The following is a 22,222-nucleotide window of genomic DNA, read 5'->3' as shown; positions in this document are numbered from 1 at the left end:
AATGTTAAATATTTGCCTTGTTAAAACTGTCTCCAATTGTTACACTGAATAAAATAAAACACACTTTAGAAACTTTAAACGTTTGCTCTGGAAATGCATTTAAAATGATGAAATCTATATTGTAAACAAAAATGTTACAGTTGAACCCGGCTCCTCTTGGTCTGTTCAAACACAATGTCGTCTATACTGCACATTTAAAGCAGTTTTAAACGCCACAACACACTGTGGGAAGATTAAAATCTCCCCAAAAAGGGCACTTATTTTAAAAACTCAGACCTCAGTAAAGTGTGGATGAATAATATCGTGCACCTGTATCACTGCTCCCAGGTCAGATCTGTAAACACCAAAGTACACGATCAGAAGTTTCCTTTGGCCAAATCATCTACAGGTCTGAGAATCAGTCTGAGTCTGAATAAATAAATAAAGTTTAGACAAAGAAATAAAGGACCTCTCTTTACATCCACGTGGTGTGGCTCTGGCTGCTGCTTAGCAACGGAGTATAGTACCTGCACTGCAAAAAATATCTGCCCCAACAGGTCCTGTAGTTTACTCTTTAACTATTGTCTATTTTTTGAGTCTTTGAATTTGTGTTTTATTGTTTTCAGCTCAGTTTCAGAAATGCCAAATAATAATAGTTTAACAAACAAATCAAGAAGATGCTGACATCTCAGTGTAATCCAGCACATTTTGGCAGAGTTGTTTGTCAACAAACACACTTTTTATGGAAAATGAAATTGAAGGCGAGTGTTAATTATCATTCATTATCATAAACACTTCTCTCTACTGTATCCTCTCTCAAATCAAAAATAAAACCCCTGCATTTCTCTTTTAAAGATGAATACCTTTAATGCACTTTTATTTAATTATTTATTAGAATTTTACTGCACTGTAACTTTGTTTTGTTTATGTTTTAGTATTTTATTCTACTGGTGTTTTATTTTTGTTTGGTTTCCATTAATTTTTACCTCATAAATAAACTTGTCTCGATCACTAAGTTGCCCTTTTATTATGTATTTACTTAGTCTATATGCATTACGACAGAAGTATGTATAGGGGGGGGGGGACACAATAACAGAAACACTCTAATGCAGACCATTTTAACAACAAATACTAAAACTTCAGAGTTGACCACTCACCTGAATACGTATGGTGTCAATGGCATGTGGTGGCATGTGTACCTGTATTCAACACCTGTACCTATAGCCTATGTATGTCCACGTGTAATACTTTTCTTTTCCTTGCTGGTGATGATTCATTTTGATGGCGTTTTCGTCCTGCAATTCCTTCACTACTATACAAGCGCATTAGTGTTTGGTGTTGTTAGACCCACATGTCTGTCCATGTTGACACTCTGTGAACGCACAGTGAGCGGAACACTTTTTGCAGCGTGCGGGCTATAAAGAGAGGGAGTGGCGCACTGGTTAACACTGAGAAGAGAGGACCCGCACACAGACAGCAGCACGGCGGCGCCCGGGATAACATGATTAGCGCTCTATTAGGTCCGCGACTGAGCACCACTAGATGCAGCACAGGGACCATTGTGTCGAGAGGAGACACGGAGGGAAGACTTCACGCTTGATCCGCCTCATGGATCGTATTTGCTTCCTATTGATCTGTTTAAAGAAGTTACCCACTGACAGCTTTTTTCATGCCCGTGCGTCTCTGGCACGAGAGAGGTTGTGCCACCGCTTTCTTGCTCAGGTAATATAATTTCGTACTTTATATGCCATTTAAAAAAAATGCTATTCAGGGAAAAGAGCTGATATACTGCTTCAGCTAATTATAGTTGTAATAATGTAAATTATGTCATAATTGATTTAAAAGTGTAAATAGCGTTGAAGCTATCTGATTTTTCCTCTTGTTGCCTCATATTTTCAGATGAATTGACAGCCTTATAAACGATAAGCGCTTCCCCTCAAAGAGGTTGTACACGATGAAAGAGAAAAATCCGGGAAAGCCTCAGAGGAGTGATTCAGTTCCTTCCCTTCACAGCCCTGCTGTGAGTTACTAGCTCTGTCCTTCCTGGTGATGATATTTGTTAACCTCAGGGGAACTCACATAGGAAGTGGGCCAATCTACTCCAATGGGGTTTGACAACGAGACCAATCAGACTCTTCCAGACGTGGCCCCGTACAGCCTCCGGATCTCACTGCCGCTCACTGTGCTGGTGGGAATCATGATCTCGCTGACAGTGTTTGGCAACGTGCTGGTGGTCATAGCTGTGTTTACAAGCCGGGCCCTGAGGGCTCCACAGAACTTATTCTTGGTGTCTTTGGCGTCGGCAGACATTTTGGTTGCTACCCTCGTGATGCCTTTTTCCTTGGCCAATGAGCTCATGGGATACTGGTACTTTGGTGAGGTGTGGTGTGAGATATACCTGGCGCTTGATGTTCTTTTCTGCACCGCCTCCATCGCCCACCTCTGTGCCATCAGCTTAGACCGCTACTGGTCCATCACACAGGCCATCCAGTACAACCTGAAGAGGACGCCGCGACGCATCAAGTGCATCATCGTCATCGTGTGGGTCATTGCGGCGGTTATCTCCTTCCCGCCTCTTATCACCATGGAGAAAGAAAACAGCGAGGAGGAGCCTGTGTGTAAGATCAATAATGACAAGTGGTACGTCATCTCCTCCTGCATCGGCTCCTTCTTCCTCCCCTGCGTCATCATGGTCCTGGTTTACGTGCGGATCTACCAGATCGCCAAGAAGAGGACACGGGCGCCGCCGGGAGACAGGAAGCGGAAGGAGATGCCAAAGACGGCGACTGTTGCTGCCGCCAACCAGAAGGAGAACGGCGTGGGTGCAAGTGGCACCGAGGAGCGCCTCTGCCACGAGAAGCTGAATGGCGAGCAGGACATCGAGCTGAAGGAGGGAGTGGGAGGAGAAGAAGGAGCCGATGAGGAGAAGGGCGAGGTCAACGGGGTGGACCTTGAAGAGTCATCCTCCTCTGACCACAAAGTGAACAATCCCTGCTCGATCAAAAAGAAAATGGCCAAGGGGAAAACCAAACTGAGCCAAATCAAACCGGGGGATGACGGCGTCCAGAAGAGGACATCAAGCACCAAGGGCAGCCGCTGGAAGGGTCGACAGAACCGGGAGAAACGCTTCACCTTCGTCCTGGCCGTGGTCATTGGTGTGTTTGTCATCTGCTGGTTTCCCTTTTTCTTTACATACATGCTGATGACGCTGTGCGAGTCCTGCCCGGTGCCCGACACCCTGTTCAAGTTCTTCTTCTGGTTTGGCTACTGCAACAGTGCGCTGAACCCCATCATTTACACCATCTTCAACAATGACTTCAGGAGGTCGTTCAAAAAGATACTGTGCAAGAGGGACACTAGAAGATATGTATGATGGACTCTATCTTTATGTACATACTTTTTTTTACTATATTGTACATAAAATATAAAATACATAGACCATTGCGCATGGGTCAGTGGCTTGTACGCTCTCGGTGTAACTGCTTGAAAAGGTTTTCCCAGGATGAGCTTTACGTGCAGCATCTTTTCAAAACATCCACCGCAACACCACAGAGAGTCTATAACACAACACCACAGTGAAACCATGTTTTTATTTTAAATTGTATTATTATTTTTATAAATGAAACAAACATAGTGAAGTCATGCTAGGTGTTGTACTTTAAGACAGTATGTTGTGCAAATTGACCTGTCTGAATATTTGTCTATTTTTCCGTTGTTCTGGATACAGTATTGCCATTTTGTATAATATGACCAAAATGATGGTGACGGGGGTTAGGATGATGATGACAATTACAATGATCATCATGATGACGATGATAATGATGATGAATATGATGAAGTGTGGGAAGAAGGCTGGCTCTTTAAAGAATAAAATCAATTTCCTGAACTGGTCTCAAGGCTCTACAGCATCAGCTTTAAAGCATCAAGTTAGTGACAATATCTCATTGTATGTTGGACTGCGTGGTTACACACACACACACATAGTAAAAACAGTCTTTTCATGACTTTTGGGGACATTAAATTGACTTACCATATATATATATATATATATATAAATTATATATAACCCTTACCCTGACCTTAAACCAAGTCTTCACCCTAAAATGTAATGGTTTACGTTATGGGGACGCGCATTGTCCCCACAATGTGACTGTGTTACCAGATTTACTACATCCCTACAATGAAGGTAAAACTCGGTAAAAACATACACGTGTACACACACACACACACACACACACACATACACACACACACTATGAAGGCAAAGATATGCGGAAAGGCAGAAATAGAGTCTGTTGTAGAAAACATTTGAGTCTGAATTTGCATTCAGAACGTGAGCTGGTGTTAAGGGAGAGTTCCCAAAATGCAAAGCTGCAGTGGTCCATGTGAAGGTGTGAAAACGTTTGGACCCATGAGTCCTCTTGTGCAGCGAATGGTCTGTTGAATCTGACCTTTGCTAGAGATTAACAAGGAGCTCAGTTCTGAATGGAATATGTATAAATGTTCTTTGGTTCTCGGATTAATGACGGAGGTCTTCATTCTGAGATGTCAGATTCCCAAAAAATTGAATTACATGTTATATCTTTTTGAATCTTAAAAGTGAGTGTTTGCTCTCAGAGGCCGTTTCTAAATCAATTGTGAATGCTAAATACAGTTGCAATGCGAGGCATGGGAAGTGGAGAAGTAACGGTTCATTTGCTGCTTTGTGTTACCACGGTATGCGTCGTTAAGAAGACATGGAGCTTGTCAAACCAGAACCTGATCCGACTGCTCTCTCGCTCTCTCTCTGCTCAAGTCTAGGAGAATGGGTGAATAAAACAAAGGAGCGACTATCATTTGTGCGGCGAATACAGAAAATAGAGCTTCTCCCAGCGGAGGGAGTGTCAGTAAATGCATTCCTTTTGACAGTCAGGAAGGCAGGTGAACAGCGCTATCCTCAGAAAGCTAAATGGTTCTCCTAAGAGTCTCTCTCTTCTCTCAGTATATCATTCATTTCGTCCAACAGAGCCTGGTGCATGCTGGCATTCAGTGTTTCCCAGCGTGTTCACATGTGTAAGTGTTTGAGTCTGTGAGAAAGAGGGAGTGTGTGAGAATGTGCATGCGTGCGTTTGCAGTGCATATAAACTCACGGGGTGAGCTCCCACTGGACAGAGAAGCTTGTGGTTGTGCCGATGCTCCACGTTCAGTGTTGTGGAAGATTACGAGGGGAAAAAAAGATTCTGGAACACTTTCTCTAAACATTAGGAGCTGACAGAGCCCTGATGTCCACACTTTTGTTTTTCTACTCTTAGGGTCTTTAAAGTTAGTATCTTCTGGCAACAAGTTAATTATCTTGTGCTCACAACATTTAACTTTTATTTGTATAGTTGAGTGTTAGTTCATGAGCTCATTTTAATCTGCAGTCCCTGGGCAGGTTATTACAAATGAGTGGCATAACGTTATCGATACAATGCTTCAGCAAGTAATACAATACAATAAAATACATGAATACATTACAAAAGTAGCAGATATGTAAAAACAATTCAGAGTATGTTACTCCTGATTACAGGTTTGGTTTGCTTTGAGCCATCTCCTTAGTTTCTGTTTTAAGAATAGGTAATTAGTGCTCTGGCTTGCCCAAACGTACTACATCTGTATTGTACAACACAGTCCCCTCTGGTAGTTATCCTCATTGCCCTCCGTTTACTATTCTTTTGCATTATTAACTGACTCATTGTGGGAGGTTCAAGCCTATGTAAAACCTTAAAGACGAGACAAGCATCTACAAATTGTTTACAACTGCAAAAACTATCATAATTAAATGAATTGTACTTTTGTACTTTTATAATTATCCAGTGGCACAAGATAGAAACAAATATCACATTTCAGTCGTGAAACAAGAACAAATTCATTTAGAAGTAAAATCCTTTTAGCATTTTCTTTCACATTTGCACTTTTTATTCCAATTGAATTAGATTCTGGTTCGTTTTGGGCAAGTGTGAAATAGCACTTGGATGCTGACCAAAACATCTGCATTGGAGACCCTTGACTCTGGAGCGTCTGGTTTGTGATGGGAATGTGATCCGACCCAACTACCAGGTGTACTCTGCAAGTTTGAGCTGAACTATTCCTGTAGCCAGGTGTGCTTTGCTCTCTGGAATGCAGTAGAGAACGCAAATTGTAACAGTTTGTGTCGTAGAAATAGCAGCTAGCCGGAGAATGAACCAAGGTCTCACGTGGACTTGCCTCAAAGTGCATTCAGCATTCTGCTGGTATATAGTTTTGCCCCAATTATTACCATGGAGTGAAAGCCAACTCCACTGTTGCTCCATGTTAACTTGCCCTTTATTTTTTATTTTTAACGTTTAAAATAACGTTGTTACAATGCCATAGAAAAATCCTGCTCGCTGCGGCAGTGACGGCATTAACAGTCAGTCGGCACCAAATGAAGAGGAGGAGGAAAGAGTCTGGACAGATGAGCAGCAACGGACAAGATCAGGCTGCTGCTATGGACCACCCAGCAGGTGATGCATGTGGTGACTGTTAACAGAGCCAGCCAGTAAGCAGCACCACCACCAATGCTGTACTATTCAGGTGACTCAAACTTATCTCTTATTTGTGGTTCAGAGCGGTGGTATTTTGTTAATGCGTGGTTGGCTTTAAGTTAGTGTAGCGTGCCTGCACTGTAAATCCTTTGACAGGTGAATTTATTTCTATTGTGCTTTTGGCTTTGAGTGCTCCTGTAAATCCTGTTGAGACTCAGGTGAATGTAATGTCTTAGTTTGTATTTTGGCGTTAATTGTGTGTGGGCCTATGTGCGCTGTAATTCTTGTTGAGGTATACAGGTAAATTGGGGATGAGACTGGTCCAGGCAATAATTGCCTAGGCCGAATATTGTTCCCAGTTTGACTCTGGCTGAGAGACTAACTATGGAAGCTAGTCTCTTGATTCGCCAAACTAAGACTGCTGAAGCCTCATTGTGAATGGCTTTTCAATGCATTTCTGCACAGAACCAGGACTTATGTTTGTCTCATTTCGCCCTCCTTTTCCTCTCGGTTTGCCTCTCCGTACCTCACACATCAGCAAGCAGCAGTGATATCATTAGGCAGATGTGCTTGCTGACTGCCTGAAGAATGCAGCTGTTGAAGTCAGCAGACACCTTTCCCCTCAACACACACACTTACCCTCTGGGTATATAGGGGACATGGATCATCAGGTTAGAGTGCACATCTGTCTCCAGAAGGCTAATCATGGTGGTTAAGAGCAGCTACCATTCAAAGAGACAGGAACAAAATGTCAGCAGCTGCAAAAATCATACAGGACAAACAATCATTTTTAGTTGGGGGGGGTGTGGGCGTTGTGGGGGGGATGAAGTTGCATGTGACTTGGCTGCCTCGCATTTGAGATGACAGTCTGTGTTTGCTTCTGTGCATGTATGTGTGTGTAGATGTGTGTGTAGATGTGGGAGGATGGGCGAGTCTGCTTTGTACACGTGTACTGTAGGTGGCCGGGGGGGGGAAGAGGTCCTGATGACGATGAGTGTTGACTGAGGCACCCACATGCTACAACCTCTACATATTTTTTCATTTTTATTTTGTTTACTGTGACATCCACCTATTCGAGGTGGCTACAGTATACATTATTATTCCTAATGATACTAATGACTCACTCTTGCTTTACCATACTTTTATTTGCTTTTCTTCAATGCAGCAATTTCACGGTGGGTCTGTGTTTGTCATCTAAATGATACTTTACACCATCCAGGAACATATTATTTAGTGGGATCATGTTTTCTAACAGTCTAAAAGTGTTTCAGAGGTATAATTTAAAAGGGAGACTCATTAACGATGGGCTGATTAGCTGTCAGGCCTTTGGGTCTGATTGGAGACACAAAACAACGGTGGCCAGTGGATATTTCCCTGGGAAATAATTTGTCTAGACAAATCTATTTTCCAGGAGCTCATTATGAGCGAGAGCAATCAGCTCCCATCATTCCCAAAGACCTCACGGTATTATGCGACGTGATTATTAGAAATATGAGGTAATTCACTGGTGGTTGAAGAAAAGGAGACAGTGCAGGGTTTGACGTTCCACTGCCTGAGCTGCAGGGGCTCTAATTTGTACCTGAAATATGTATGGATGTATGTCTGCATGTATGTATGTCACACACACACACACACACACACACACACACACACACACACACACACACACACAATTGCTGTCCATTTACATCCAAAATGTAAACTTGAATATGAGCTAAGAAAACTAACTAATGAAATTAGGTTTTAATTGGTTAATTTATCTTTAGAAGTATTTCTGTAATACACTCTCAAGTATCACCAGAGAGCGTTTAACAGAGGTGGAAGATTAAAATAACAAACCAACACATTCACAGCTCCTGGCAAACCGTGGCTCTGTAATTATAGCAGATAAAAGCTGAGTTGAGCTGTCCATTATTCAGGCTCTTTGTGCTGGAACTACTTTGTCTCTCAACGAGTGACGGACAGCAGAGAAGAATATCTGTTTGGTGACACGGGAACAGCAAAGTCAGTGTGAGGCAGAGAGGGCAGTTGAAGTGGGTTGCTGTAGTGTGTGTAATGACTGCCTAGTGTGTGCTGATGGACAGGCTGGTGGGCGTTTGAAGGAGATTATACCTGAGCACTCTGGTGGCCCTTAATGATGGTGACTAAGATGGTCAGTGAGCTTGTTGTGTCGTGAATTTGGCCAACTGTTTGTTTTGATGTTTATCTTTGATTATTTCATACTGCAGCTCTAAAGTTTTTTCTCCTATGCCAGTTGGACTGTTTCAGTGTGTAAAAGGTAAATGGACGGCGCTTGTATTGCGCTTTTCTAGTCTTCCGACCACTCAAAGTGCTTTAACTACATGTCACCATTCACCCATTCACACCCATTCACACCCATTTATACACTGATGGCAGGGGCTACCATGCAAGGTGCCACCTGACAATCAGGACTCTAACATTCATTCCCATACATACGCCGCAGGCAGAGCAGGAGCAATTAAGGGTTAAGTGTCTTTCCCAAGGACACATCGACATGGACTAGCGGAGCCGGGGATCAAACCACCGATCCTCTGATAGAAGGACGTCCCTGCTCTACCACTGAGCCACAGTCGCCCATGTGTAGATTGGATTGGATTAGAAAACTCATACAGACAACAAACTATGTAGACTTTACATTCACAGTACACAACCAACGCAAATATCAAACACAACGAACAAATGGACATTCAACAAACATATGTTTGCAACTGTACAAAATGCTTGTTTATTGGTGTGTGCTGATGCGTGACCGACTTGAAAATGTGATTTTTATGCTGCAACGAGTGTCCATAATCACATGTTCATTGCTAGACTGATTTATTGTGTTTTTGTGAGAAGAACTCAGCACAATGGTGGCACCCTTGACAGAAGGTCAGAGGTCACAACTGCAGTTTATTGACCAGGTGCTTGCAGGTTACTTTGAATAGATATCATGTGGAATGGTAACATTGTTCTTTATCATTTGTGTTCATTCAATAAAAAAAAAATGCATAATTTCCTGTGCAGCACAACATCAGCCCATAGATCACAATAGATCAGAATATGCAATTCTAGAGGGTTTATGCCTCCTTACAACGTATAGGTGTCAACTACAATGCTGGTAATTTTCTAAGTAAATCTTTTACGATGAAAAAGTCATTGAATTTCAAAGCCATTCTGGGAAATCTCATACATTTGGAATCTAAAGGGCAGGCTACTAAAGAATGTGAACCTGTGAGGTGTTGTCAGTAAACTGCACACAGATACAACCTGACTAGGCTCTGGTGTTTTCTACCAAACAGATGCTTCATGCTTAAGATCTCTTAGTATGTCCAGCTCACTCACTGCTGTAATAATAATAATGTGTGTTTTTTCACTAATTTTCACACTTCTATTTGGTGATCACAAAAATGTCTTTAAACAACAACATGCATGTAGTGACATCACTTTGCACCCACTGAGCCCGTCGACTTCAAACCTGTGAGAACAGCGCAGAGAAACTACCGTAAACAAGGAAATCTCTCGTGTGACATAACCAACAGCGCTTCAACTTTGGCAGCAAATTGTTATCTAATGTAGGAGAACATTGTTTAAAGTAATAAATGTTTCAGAGAAATCCAAAACCTTCTTTGTAAAGATATGAAAGAAGCATTGAAAAACAAAACTTGTTGGGCAGAAAACAAGTTGTCATATGAACAATAGGATGTGTTGTCCTCTTTCATTGTAAGTCTCCAGTTCATCATGAACTACTGAGGTTGTACATTTTATACCACGGATTTACAGGCCCCATTTCCACTGGCTCCACTGATCAGGTTTTTATTACCAAAGTCAAAGAGTATTTATGTTGTGGCCCTCTGCAAAACAATATTGCTGTCAAGTCGAATCATCATCATATATTCGTGTTGCATAGTTCTCACAAATTGCACACCTTTTACCCTTCGACCCTCGTTCAGGATGAGGAAAAACCATAGAATTAGAATGACAGTACAACAGACATTTCCATTCAAATCCACAAAGCAGGATGGTGAGAGTGGCGGCCGTTTGTCTGTGTAATGTTAGCATCACAACGGGCTAACTCCGACATGCCGTCGCAGATTCACTGAGGTGAGGCTTTGACCGTTGGCTCGGTACCACGCCAGGACTCACAGATGTTAATAATTAAGAATGTGATTATTAAGGCTACATGATGAGCGTCAACAAGAGACGGACAAAATAAAAGTGTGGACGGTAGGCCTTAAACTTCTCAAATGTGTGAGTGTGACACACTTTACTGACAACAATCATTGTTTCCTTTTGAACTATTCAAATAACCACAACAAACAGCTCAGAGTCCGTTCTACTGTCATTGTGTTTCTACAAAATATCTATTCGTCTTTCTAAGAAAAAAACATCAAAAGGCGTATCAACAATGGTCATGCAACCCTGGGTTTTTTTAAGTCTTTCTGTGTTCAGGTATCAGTAAGTTTGTAGTTGGCCTGTTTCTGTGGTTTGTTTGTTCATTCTTGTTACTTTCATCTAACAAACAGCAGACTCACTGTTCTCTGGTCAGCAGCTGTATCTGAGCTCTTAATCTTAATTTGAGTGACAATCCCGTTTAAGGCAGCACATTATAAGAATGTAATCATGTACATTGTCAACATACAGTACTTGTGGAAACAATTCAACATGTAATTTCATTGTACAAGCACAATAGCTGTCACGTCAGCGCCTGGTAAATATGAATAATTCAGACATTTAAACCTTTCAGAGGAACTTGAAGCGTGACTAGAAGCCGGCAAATCACAGAAAAGAAATGCATCATAGGTAATTATCAGTATCACGGAAAATTGGTAGGGATGTACCAGTGGGCATGAATCCAAGTGGTGTAGATATAAAATGTGGGCGTTATCATGACATAGATCCCATTTCTTTCATTGGAGGCGGATGGATGAAAATGTCAGTGGAAATGAAATAATGAGATAACAGAGACGGTGGATAAGGACGAAGAAAGACAGAAAAAGGCAGAGAGACTAGCAGGTAAACTCCAGGGTTGATTCGATATTGTGAAAAGAAACAGCTAATTGAGGCGAGAGCCGAAGGTGCACGAGCAGCAGGTGTGTGTTGTGTCTCTGAGAAAGAGTGGGCGAAAGAAACAGAGAAATTGAGAGAGAGTGAAGTGGCACACAAGCCACTTTGGCGGGAACACAAAGTCCATCTCATCTATATGCTAAAGCCTTTCACTCTATTTGCATGACAAGATGTTGTGACCTCTCCAAGCTCTGGCCTGCTAATTGCTGCATGTGTTTCACCCTACCCAAACTGCATTCTGACTGTCATCTTCCCATGTAGCAGTCCCCTTTTTGTCAAAGCTGATGTGATTCTGCCACTGCCCATCAATGAGGATAATCCTATTTCCCTGAGACAAAAGGCTCATCTTTCATATCATTGCCAGTGGTAAATTAGTCTGAGGCGCAGGCATGGAAAATGGACATGATGGCCCATATTTATGGGTGAATTGGGTTATGTGGCTGGCAAACACAAATGGAAGAAAACCACCGGTATTCTCTCTGGAACGTTCCCAGCAAATCATCATGTGTACATTAAACAGTGGCACGCCTAGGAGTATATTGGTTTGGAAACCCAGGGACATTGTGCACAATTGAAAGTCATTACAAAAACAACTGCATATCGTAGTGTGTCATAACAGAGCGCCAGCAAATCTGTGCTTTCTCACATTGACCGCCCACCTTCATTCATTTCCTTCAAAGCGAAAACATGTTTTGTAAAAATTAAAACACAAAAACTCTTTTCCTCGCGGAGAGCACTTAAATTGAGCTCAACGCTCCCCTGGAAGTGTGCATTTGTAAATATTGAGCCAAGCATAATTGCTCAAGAGAAATGTGGTGGGAGACAAATATTCTTTTGTTGGATGAAGGGAAAAGTGGTGTCTACAGCTGGACTTTGCCACCATGTCGGCATTGTTCCTTCAAATGAAGTGATAACACAGGCTTGTTGCAGCACATTAGACTGCATTGTGCTGTGTAAATAAAAGGCTTTTACTTTTATTTACTTTTAAGACGGCTGTCTGTTACACAACAGTCTTCTCGGCTCACACAGAGCCGTTTACACAGCCACATCTGAGAAATCTGTCTCTTTGCTCAAACAAAACAATTTTAAACTTTGCCAATGACTTCATAGCATCCCTTTCCCAACAAAGGTCAGCCCGAAAATGTCTCTCTGCGGGGAGCCACATTGTTTGTTCTCAGTGTCACAGGGCACCATAAATCAATCCAACAAGGTGTCTTGGTGAGCGCAGTATTTGTTCTTCCCTCCGTGCATGTGTGTGACTTCTATGTGACTTCACATCTAGATCTGAAGAAAATGAAAAGATGCTGCTTTCCAGACCTGCCCTGAAGGCTCCACACTGCATTTCCCCTTTCACCTTCTCCTCCATTGGCCCCTTCCCATGTGGATATCATTTAGGGAATGTCTAAAATACCCGACACATAGGCGCATAGATTTCATGTCAAACTTCAGCTTTAATTTATCCAATCCTTTGATGCTTTAATTTATCCAGCCTTTCAGCAGGGGAGTTGGAGGTGGGCTAAATAAGATGTGAAAAATGTGAAAAACGAGACTGAAAGAGCCGGCTATGCATGGGCAACAGAGAGGTAGACCGCAGCGGGGAGAGGCCCTGGCTGTGAATACTGATGGGATAATCATTTGTGTTTCGATGGTGTATGAAAGAGCTAGCCAGCGTTGTGGAGCGGACGGAAAAAAAGACAGCTTCGGGGAAGACGACATCTGGCCTAGTCTCTTACTCTGTCCGCGTCACATTTTCCTGATCCTTGTTTGTTTCTGGGGGAATTACTCAAGCCGTTGGGGAGTTATCTGATGGAAATACAGACATCAAACTCCCATAACACGCAGGAGGAACAGAAACGCATCAAAGGAGGGCTCTCAACACTTAGCCATTAGTCAAGAATTATGTGATACGATGCTCAGAATGCATGCCCTCGTACCACAGATGCATGAGAAAGCAGTTCACAACCCTTGTTCCCGTTTCATAAAATATGTCACAATCTCGCCGGGCTCTTGAAAAATCAATCAAGCCCAGCGAGTTGATGTTTACATTCTGGCTATCAGTCACCGTTATTCATCATTAACGTCCTGACAGCTAGACAAATCTATTTCTAACGACTTAACGCCTTGATAAAACTGTCGCTGAGCACATTTCTATCAATATCTCCGCTGTCAAAATGGATTTGACTGAGCAGGTGGCAAGTCGCTGTGTAAAAGTCCTAAACACTTAGTGCCCTGCTGAGATTTGATAGTGGCTGGCTCCTTCAAGCTGTGTGTGTGTGTGTGTGTGTGTGTGTGTGTGTGTGTGTGTGTGTGTTTGTATATACATAATGTGTGTGTGTGTGTGTGTGTGTTTGCCTCCCGCCCTCTCCACATGGAGTCTGTCCAGAGATCCACAGTAGTCAGTTCTCACAGGATTTCAACCGTCCCGGGGGAATTAAACGATAAACAGTGAAGCTTTTTCTGGAACTGCCCACCCCCACTCCTCGTCCTCTTCCTCTGCTCTGCTCTCCTCTTCCCATCCTCCCCTTTCCTCTCCCTGTCCTCTTCCCTTTCGTCCTCATATCTGTAACTCTCTTCTCTTCTGTAATTTTCACATCTCGTTTCCGCTTCAGGTTACAGCTGACACCCACCCGCCGGTTCCCCAAGCTCTCAGGAGAAGTGACGGGCTTTGAGGCCAATTTTACTTAGTGGCCTTCAGTGGAATTAAAATTGAATTAGTGTTTTTCAGCCAGTGAACAAGGCTGGACTGAGGACTGGTGCTTTTGCTCGAAGGGGCCCATCATGCGGAAGATCGCCGGAAGATCTGAATATTTTAATCTGAATTATAAACTCGGACGTTAAACTTTTTCTGTTTCATGTGCTGTTGCGTTCCCCGTATGATCAACTTTATAGGAGTGAATCGGGCGCTGCCTCCAAGGCTGTATCCAGTTCTCTTCATACATGTGGTTCCCCCTCAGATAAACACTGTCAACACTGTTGACATATTTCGCATAGCTATGAGCAATGTTGAGGGCTGTTGAGAGCCAATATAAATGGTCCCAATCTCGTATTAAACACCTTAAATCTTGTTTCCTCTATACTTCTCCTCTCCCCGTTTCCTTTCCTTATATTTTCAAATTTTTCCTTTTCTTTCTACTCTACTCTCCTTTTCTGTCCTATCCTTACTGTTTCTTTTCCTCACCTTTTCTCGTTTTCCTTCATTTCCTTTGCTCTTCTTTACTAGCTATTTTCTCATTTTCTCTCATTTCCCCCTTCCATTTCCATCCTCTCTTTTATTTCCTCCAACTTTCCTTTCCTTCCCTGTCATTACATATTATCTTCATCCTCCCTCCTCCTCTTGCATCTGGTGACCTCTCTTCCCCAGCGACCGTTGGGCTAAGTGGGAACTTGTTGCAGAAATATGAAAACAACAAGCCACACACAAGTCAGAGGGACGTGGCTGCTGCCTGGAGATAAGAGAAAAACTGTCTGCAACTTTTGGAGTCACCACACAAACCCTGTAAGCAGGCACGTAATAGCTGCTACGTTGTGGTGGAAAGGAATTATTACCAGACGGGGATTCAATTGCAGGGACCTTGTGCGTAATTTCATACTCCCATTACACCGTTATTTGGGAGGGGGATGATGAACTTATCATTGTGATGTGACGTGGGAGAGACGCAATACAAACAGGCAGATTCACAAAGAGTACTTAATATTGCAATGATTAACCGAGCTAGATATTCTGTGGTAGAAAAATAACTGCAGCTATGTGGACCTAGGCATTAGAGGGTTAAAAATGACAGCGCAAGAGAGGGGGGGGAGAAGCTGGAAAATAATCTTTTTCATGTTGTTTGGAGTAGACGTGACGAGAAAAACTCTATTAGTTCTCAACAAAAAGCAAATAATCGTGAATGGACAAAGCAGTTCTCAGTAGTCTGGCGGTATCTTCTCTCGACGAGGCCCGCGGCGATATTTGATTGGAGAGAGATTACATTGTTTACTCAGAGAAAAGTCTGTCCATCATAAAACAAAGGTAATTGACTGAGTGAGTGAAGCAGCTGAGCCCCATCACTGACAGTGACAGTAAGCTTGTGTGTGTGTGTGTGTACATGGGATTGACAATGTTTGCATTGATGAACAGGAGTGTTTTCCTCAGTGTCTGACTGAGTGTGTCTATGTGTGTGTGCACGCTTGTTTGTTTCAAAACTGTGTGCATGTGTGGTTTTCATCGGCCCACTCTTCTCTTTTGTCTTTAAGGTTTATTTCTGCACCTAAATCTCTGGAATTATCTGCTTCAACAGATTATTTTTGTATTGTTTTGTTGCACTCATCATTTGTGTTTTTTACTGTCTGTATTATCTTTGCTGGAATAGGCTTTATTAAACAGTTTTTTGATTTTGCATAATTATATTAGTGCTGTTATACTTCCTTGACTCTAGTTAGTGTGTTAGAAAAATCACTGAAGTAGTGAACTGAATAATCATACAATATACGCTGCACTTCCATTTCAAGTATAGCGATAAGCAGAAGAAGGATTTGACAATTCTAATAACTAAAAGGATGTTGAACAAGAAGGCAGTGGACTCAACTTAATTGATGAGCGCAGGAGGAGAAGGCGTCAGCAGATTCCATTTGAAAGCATTTATTCTCTCTTCTTTTCAGTCAGAGGTGCCGTTGAGTGGTTTCATTTCCACACTTGGAAGAAGGTATGCATACAATTTAAATTCTATCACATTCTCGTAAATAAAGAAATCACTAAAAAAACTCAGAATCACATCAGTAGGCTACATCAATAGATCCTTAGTACTTTAACAGACCATAATGTCAGAATTAACTAGAGGGATTAGAGGTACAACTCTACAATTGGAATGAACTACTCACTCATTCCACTCAGAGATGAAAGGACAAAGGAGATCTCCTCAATCGTCAGCTGCCCAATTAGCACACCTGTGCCGGCTTCTCGAGCGCGCGCACCTGTGCTACCCAAGCACTCATGTGATCTCCACTTTAAACAATTCAATTTCCACCCTGTTGTCTGAAAGAAAACTGAGAAGATTTGCTACATTTCTTTGCTGCTTTCAGCAGAATATCTGCTTTAAATCAAGTAATTAAGATCTACTTGGAGAGGCTTGTACTTGTACTGTATATTACAATTTAGAGGGGATCACACACAGATTTGTTTTTGGTCACTTGGTCACAGAAACATCTTGTTAACATAACTTTCGCATAACATCACCTTTAAAGTTGATACGTCAAACGCGTTAGCAAACAGTTGTTCATTATCATTCATTTGTTTCTGTCCACCTGATGAATGTAAGTCTCATAGTCACTCTCTTTTAGCTCCGTTTTTGGTCTTTACCAACTCCTGAAATATTTGTCTCTATAGTCGCTAAATGCTCCACTATGTCCACCAGCTAGTCTCTATCTGTTTCTGCCACTTGGTGTTGGGCAGGTAGAGGACGGTGGGTTTATCATCGCTTTTTCACAGCTAGCTGCTCTGGTTGAAAATGATGTTATGAGAGTGAAGTTGTGGGCCAGAGAACCAATAAACAATGAGCAAACATAAGAGGGGTGAAAGAAGAATTCTGATCATTTAGGTAATTTCCCTACACCATTCATCTCTACAAAGCATGATATTGTGTTCAGATAATGGAAGCTTCTTAGCGAAAACTTCTTATTTGCATCTTGTTTGTTATCAAAGAGTAGAAAATGTTGGTGCTGAATAGTAATAGCCCCTGAGCCTTATCTCACTGTCACAGACATTTAAAGGTGTGTTTGTGTCCTCTAGAAGGACACACAGAAGCCTTTTCTTAATCAGACACCCAGCGGGACAACATTGTTTCTCTGTCCTTTGAAACTAAAAGGAAATGCTATTGATTGGGTTATAAGCCTTAGGGTTGGGGGACCTTCATCGCCATTGTTACAGTAATAATCATGTTGTTAGGAATAGGGAACAGTTGTGTTCATGCTTAAAAAAAAAACAAGGTTGACTGTCGGTTAGAAACGGGAAACAAACAGCAGTCTGAGTGAATTGTTGATCCAGCCATCCACCCTGAACTCCATGCGCAGACTTTAAAAACATCACCCTCTACTTCAAATGTGTCTGTAACATGGTGCGTTGGTTTACCTCCCCTAAATACTGAGAAGATTTAGTATTTATTTGTATTAATGGTAGTGGTCTGTTGGTTATGATTACAGGGTCTTTAGGCCGCAAACACACGGTTGTTTAGCGTGACCCCAAACCCCGAGGTCTGTTCCGTATTTAGACATTAGCGTTAAACACTGTCTGGTCTGTGCTGTGAATCCACATTACATTAGCGCCCCCCCCCTGCTCTCTTCTGTTTTTCTCACAAAGATGACTAGATATCTCATTTGCAGAAATAATTTCATCATATGAGGCTTTGGCCTTTGCAATATCCGAATGCCACTTGCATGCATTGTGTTTCAGTCATCCCTCCCAAAGGGAGATTTTTTTCTGGTTAGTGCTTGCTCCTATAGCATTAGCAGCCCCTCCCCTCCCCCTAATCAATCTCTCCCCAAAGTGCACGGTGGTGATACTAATAATAAGTAAGAAAACAACATCCACATGAATCACACCCAGGCTTTACTCCTACATGGAAAAGTTGCAGAGTTGGATAGAGAACCTATCCTCCTCAAGCTTTATACAGATTGTCGTCTTTTTAATGGGATGAGATGCTTCGACAATGAAACGGAGAGCAGCAAAGGAAGGCGGTATGACTTTTCCCACGTTATAATTCTGGAGCAATAACGAGGCGTTCTTTACTCTGGATTGCCTGAACACAGCTCTTTGTTCATCCGTAAAACTTTCTGAATATCATGAACACATTTGTAAAGAGGTGTGCGCGAGGTTTAATATGCTTTATACAGGATTTCTTTAGAATAAAATCAAATCTTTTCTTTTGTACATATTCTCTATAGCTCAGAGCAGACAGCTAAACAATACTCTTGTAGTCAGTGTTTGTTGTCGAAGCCTTTTTCCTGCAGTGACTCTGCTACACATTTTCAGACAGCGTTGGTTTTTTTCGAACAATTAAAGGCCTGGAAGAGGAGATTAACACAATCAATTACCATGCTGATTGTGTAGGTATTGCATCGTAGCAGTTTTCAGTCTTTGTTTTAGCAGGCACATTGGAGAAGAACACCTGTTTCTGCAGAGCAGCAGCCCCCAGGGGAGCCAATAGTCTGGGAGCAGCCCAGCATAGCCAGTCTCTCACACGGTTGTGGGCAGATGCAGATACTGGGAGCATCAGTAATTCACTTCTTCCACATCCCTCAGTGTGTAATCTGAACGGTAGATACTTCATGAAACTACATTTATCATCGTTAGAAATACAGGTTGGTGGCAAAATCATGAATGAATCCCGATGATCATATAGATGAGATCACACTAAGATAATCCTAGTGAACTAATATTGTTTAGTGGCCTTTCAGGGATCTAAAGTGTCAACAGAAAAGATCAGGGTTAAGGCGGCAAACCTGTTTAAGGTCACCAGTTTGATTTCTCGAATTGGCAGGAAGCCTCTGGTCATAAAACTAGTGGAAGAACATATCGTGTTGTGGAAACAGCCACAATGATGGCTGGTTCACAACTAGCTTTTTTTAAACACCAAACATCAAATGACGACAATGGAAATGATCTGAGAAGAGTGTTTGTGTGCTGATGGTGATAGGTTTGGTTTGGACACTCCACACTTGCTTTTTATGGCTTGTTGGTGTTCAATCGTTAGACTTTGGTCAAAAGTGCCTTATTTACATAAAGGAGCAACCGAACAGGCGGAGGTTGATAAATAAAGCATCGAGGCACTGGGCTGCTTTTACCATTTGGACACCAGTAGAAAAGCTGCAATAGGCCTATGTGTATAAAGATATTCTGACTTTGTCTTATTTTATTTTTATTACTTATATCAGAGTGGAAAGTAAAAATAGTTAATCTCTAAAGTTGTGAGGTAGAGCGATCGCTGAGGTTCAAATTGAGGAATGGTTACAATGGCAATGTATGGAAACCAAAGGGCAAGAAAAAGTATTTTTCCCACAATGTGAAAAATGTCTGCTAAAGATAAATAACCCACAAAAGTTCAAAAGGTCAAAAAAAAAAAAAATTCCCTAAAAACCACGTCTGGCAATGATTGCACCATTGCTATGAGAACCTTTTGGCTTTTTACTTTATTTTCTGGTCACTACTGTGTTAACAAACTGTTCATGACCTCAGGGCCTGTGACATACAACTGGCAAACACAATCTTTTCCATCATTTTTATTACTGCTGTGTATCACAGTGTAGCTGACAGATTCTCGTGTCAGCAGCAGCATGTCGATACTCCGGCCTTTTTGTGGGAGACACTAAATGTCACAGCAAAGTTTCAGCCGTACATCAATAACAGCTGTTTTACCTGGTTGAGAGAAAATAGCTACGAGAGATGAAAGGTTTTCCCCCGATAGACAGCGATAGCCCGTCACTACCTTGAGAACGAGTAGAGTTAATGCTCCTCAACGTTGTCTGTGCTGTGTCTCACAGCTGAGAGTAAAGTCTTCTCAAAACTACCAAGGAGAAGAGAGCTAAACCTAATAAAGCCTGAGCAGTGACGACTGCCATTTGTCAGCTGCAGAGTATTTCATTACCACAGGATGCTTTATCTGCCCACGGCATCACTCATATACATTAGAAGCAAACTTGCCAGCGGGAACATAATCAGAGGAATGGAGATGAATATTCAAAGGACGGGAGAGGGAAAGCCTTATATTGACACATCAAGTCTCTTCTGGAAACGACTGTTGCTATAAAAATGAATCGATAATGCTTCGCAGGGTTTTATTGTGCTTGAATAATGGCCTCCGATAGTGCTATATGATTTGGAACAAACGAAAGTGCACATCTAATTGGAGTTGTATGAAATCTGGGCTTTCATTAAATAAAAAAAGTTGAATACAAGCTTCTCTAATCAGAGTTAAAAAGTTCCCGTTTTGGCCTCTGACTTTAATCATCCATCAACGGTTTTGTGACGAGCGATTTCCTGTTTAGCGTTACAAGGTTTTATTCACTCTCTTGTCTTCATTTTCAATGCTTGCTGGGATATGCTACCGCCTCAGGTTTCACCTGACGAGTCGTGTTGTGATCTCCTCGCCTCCTCTCCTATTGCTGGCAGACTGAGTCCTGGGAATTTCTGGGAGGTGGCCTCTTCCTTTGCCAATTGATTTTCTGCAGCAGCTTGTGGGCTAATTGCCCTTATCAAAATCATGACCTGTTTAATGATGGCCGCCTTTAATCGCCAGCAGCTACTGACATTTAGTACAATTAATTAATGCAAAGACAACAGAGGGTTGGTACCTGCTCCGCTTGGCTGAGATGGCAGCTGTTGTTATGTAACACGGCCAGGCGAGGCCTCAGAAAGGAGGAGAGATGGCAGTTAATATCTCTAATATCATCTGTAACTCAGCGGATAGTTTTTTTTGAGGTAAATCAACAATGGCCCTTATTTCAACTACATTCTAGAAATGGTAAATGCACTCATAGCCGATTCCGAGTTATTTCCAGAGGCATAATGAAATTCCATTTACGTGAGCGAGCCGAGGCCGAGTGGCTGGGAGACACACCATGTCAAAGTTCACAACATTTACACAGTGAAATATGGGAATCAGTGTCAGTGTTTATGCTGCATGAGTGGAAAACCGTATGTGCTACTACAGCAGCAGCAGAGTGGAGGTTCAGCCAGAGCGCGGGCTTCCAGCTGCAACCAGACTAGTTGCTTTAACAATCACCTGCAGAGAGAGCACAGACAAATGAGTCGCACAGCAAACTTAAATGTCAGGATCCCTGTCAGACCAGACACCTCCCATGGCCACGCAGCTGCAGCCACTCCAGCCGATTACCTCCTGCAGGCTGACACACCAGACTCAGGTCCCACTAACGCTTCCCCTGGCACTATATAAACTCTGGTCCTGCAGTCTGGGGTGGTCAGGTCGTACCGTCTTTCACCCGCTTCAACCCCATTGCATCTTCTGCCTCGAGCACCGGTGTCCGTCGGTCCGGGAATCCCCCGTGCCCTCCTTTGTGTTTATGGACTACTCACCGCCGCTCCGCCCTCCGTTGTGTTAACGGACTACACACCGCCGCTCCGCCCTCCGTGGTGTTGGCGGACTACACACGCTGTCAAGCTGCCAGCCCTCCGGTGTCGAGCCACGGGACATCACGCCGTCAAGCTGCCAGCCCTCCGGTGTCGAGCCACGGGACTCACACCGTCGATCTGCCTACTCTCTGGTCTCGGACCACGGGCTCCACACCTTCACACACCTTCAAAATAAAACCTGTTTATATCAACTTCTGTCTCCTGTGGTCTTGCGATTGGGTCCTAACGCGTGAACTCCCGTGACATTAAAACCACAGGGGTCATCGTAATCCAAACAGGATGCTGAGACTGTATAACATTTACTAAATCTGCCACCAACAGTTGACATTTCAGCTGACATAATTGATGGATGCAAACTGGAAATGAAAGGGATCTGCTGCTGTTTACTTCTGTGTGAACCACTAATAAAAAAAACCTTGACAGCCCCAGTGGCTTACTAAGGGTAAATTCCCACATCGTCAACATGACAAGTGACTGATGACAAAGTGTTTTGATCAATTCATTTGAAAATATTCCTCTGGCAAAACTG

The 22,222-nt window shown here is 42.5% G+C and overlaps 1 protein-coding gene across 1 annotated transcript; it reads left to right on the top strand.

The window, feature by feature from the left end:
• The first annotated feature begins 1,449 nt into the window (after positions 1-1,449).
• Positions 1,450-3,943, top strand: adra2a (adrenoceptor alpha 2A). Its single transcript, XM_031864733.1, has 2 exons — positions 1,450-1,701; positions 1,879-3,943. Exon 2 carries the CDS (start codon positions 2,084-2,086, stop codon positions 3,350-3,352), a length of 1,269 nt encoding a protein of 422 aa, XP_031720593.1. The 5' UTR covers positions 1,450-1,701; positions 1,879-2,083; the 3' UTR covers positions 3,353-3,943.
• The last annotated feature ends 18,279 nt before the right edge of the window (positions 3,944-22,222 follow it).

The sequence above is a fragment of the Anarrhichthys ocellatus genome, unplaced genomic scaffold (genome assembly GCF_004355925.1).
Source record: "Anarrhichthys ocellatus isolate YVR2014 unplaced genomic scaffold, GSC_Weel_1.0 scaffold31, whole genome shotgun sequence".
NCBI lineage: Eukaryota > Metazoa > Chordata > Actinopteri > Perciformes > Anarhichadidae > Anarrhichthys > Anarrhichthys ocellatus.
This window is presented reverse-complemented; position numbering and strand designations above follow the sequence as displayed.

Bases quoted from the DNA above. Each gene is read 5' to 3' on its own strand.
- adra2a (XM_031864733.1), top strand. From the start codon at position 2,084: ATGGGGTTTGACAACGAGACCAATCAGACTCTTCCAGACGTGGCCCCG.